This window comes from Phytophthora infestans, genomic scaffold (assembly GCF_000142945.1).
Source record: "Phytophthora infestans T30-4 supercont1.453 genomic scaffold, whole genome shotgun sequence".
Classification (NCBI taxonomy): Eukaryota; Oomycota; class Peronosporomycetes; order Peronosporales; family Peronosporaceae; genus Phytophthora; species Phytophthora infestans.
Genome location: NW_003303308.1, coordinates 14,378 through 16,063, shown reverse-complemented (window position 1 = coordinate 16,063; position 1,686 = coordinate 14,378). Strand labels below are relative to the sequence as shown.

Below are 1,686 nucleotides of genomic sequence, written 5' to 3'. Positions count from 1 at the left end.
TCATCGGTTGAGCCAACGCTTCCACGGAGGCCAACACAGACGTGTCCCGGCCCTTCTTAGTCAGAGCTGCGTCCGAGAATTCGTCCTCTTCCTCAATAGGACGGTGCATATCCCTGAACATCAGCCACTCGCACGCTTCAGGAATGTCGGAGGCAGGGCTTGCATCCAGGGTCGCCAGCATGCGCTTGTTCCTCTGACCCCGGCGGAACAACTGGTAACGTATCTGCGAATTCAGGTAGTCCAACGACTCACACAGGTAGGACACTCGGTCTCCCCATTCATCCACCGACTCACCTTATGCACGCCTTGTGGTCTCGAGTCGTTCACACAACTCGTCAGCCGTACGGCTTAGGAACTGGTTATGGAACCGAACCTTCAGCGTGGAGAACGTCCGAATGCTCGAGTTGCCCCACGATCGCTCAGCTTCTCGACTCTTCCGTTTCTGTCGAAACACCAACAGCCGCGATCGATCGGGAAGACCCTCCGTGTGGGCTTCAAAGAGCTCCCAGAAATCACGCACTTTCTCTACCGTCGCCGTGTCTGAGTAGAACACTGGAAGCACATTCATGGCGTTCAAAACCAACTGAGACAGCTGAAACGGATCGGCCGTCCTCAGGGCTTGGTACGGAGACACTTCGTTCTGTCGAGTCGCCGAGTGAGCAGGAACCGTTTGTCTGGGCGCTGCCCCCCCTGTTTCTCGTCATTGTAGTAGCCCCGCTTGTAAGTATCGTACTCACTCTCAGAACCGTACGCCTAGCGGTACTCGGCATCATACCCGACGAAGAAGTCGCAAAACGGACACCACTCGGGCGAGGGCAACTCACAGACCTCGTAGGCACCGGGGTCGTGGCGGCTATTCCCGGACCGTAGCCACCACGGAGACCTCCGACGCCGCTCTCTTCACGCTGAGCACTCTAACTCCACCCAAACGCGGGACGGTCAGACCGTCGAACTTCCAGTCCAGTGAACCGGTAAATGAGCCCTGTGGTGTAGTAGAACACACAAATACCGTCAGATGTGGATTCCTTACACAAACCACAACTAATCACCGAGTTAGGTCGGCGGTTGTATGGGCCTGCGCAGAGGGTGGTCCCCTCGCGGACCGGCTCTTCCGGGACAGACGAGTGGCTCGCTTCCACTCGGTTCCGACTAACCAAGTCAGATCACTTCCGAGGCTCCGCCGAGTTTGGTTCGGCTGAGCTCGTTCACTACCCTGTGTCCTCCACCAAAGGATGGACGACGGCGCGCGAGCGCTTTACAGGTCACCGAGCGCAGAGGCTGCTCAGCTAGAAGTGTTACGGCACCCGGGCTATCCGACGTACCGGCCCGCTGAGTATGCGGGGCTTTCTTTCGCGCGTAGCGAGACTTTGTCCTATCCCGGACCGACCTAATCTCTTGGCGCTACCAGTCAATACCCTACAAGCTATGCCTCTCGAGTATTGACGGCAGGCATAATCCAGCCATATGCAGGGACTTACCGGAAAAGTGTACACGTGTCTTGGACTAGGAAAATTCTGCTCTGTTATCTTCTGGGAGCCTTTTCGGCTCCCCCTATGCAATCCTATGATTTCTATACAAATATCTAGTGAAATGTAGTCGTTTCGGATCTCTACCGACCCTTCAGCTGAGTTCGGGCGACCGTTGAGATCAGCGGCTATCCGGATAGCATATCCGGACAGATCGCCG

The 1,686-nt window shown here is 56.3% G+C and overlaps 1 protein-coding gene across 1 annotated transcript; it reads right to left on the bottom strand.

Moving 5' to 3' along the window:
• On the bottom strand, positions 1–568 carry PITG_21772 (uncharacterized protein; the record flags this gene model as incomplete). The annotated part of the gene is made up of 3 exons (XM_002894794.1): positions 1–55; positions 120–270; positions 328–568. The coding sequence occupies 3 exons, from the start codon at positions 566–568 to the stop codon at positions 1–3; spliced, it is 447 nt and encodes a 148-aa protein (XP_002894840.1).
• Positions 569–1,686: the final 1,118 nt, after the last annotated feature.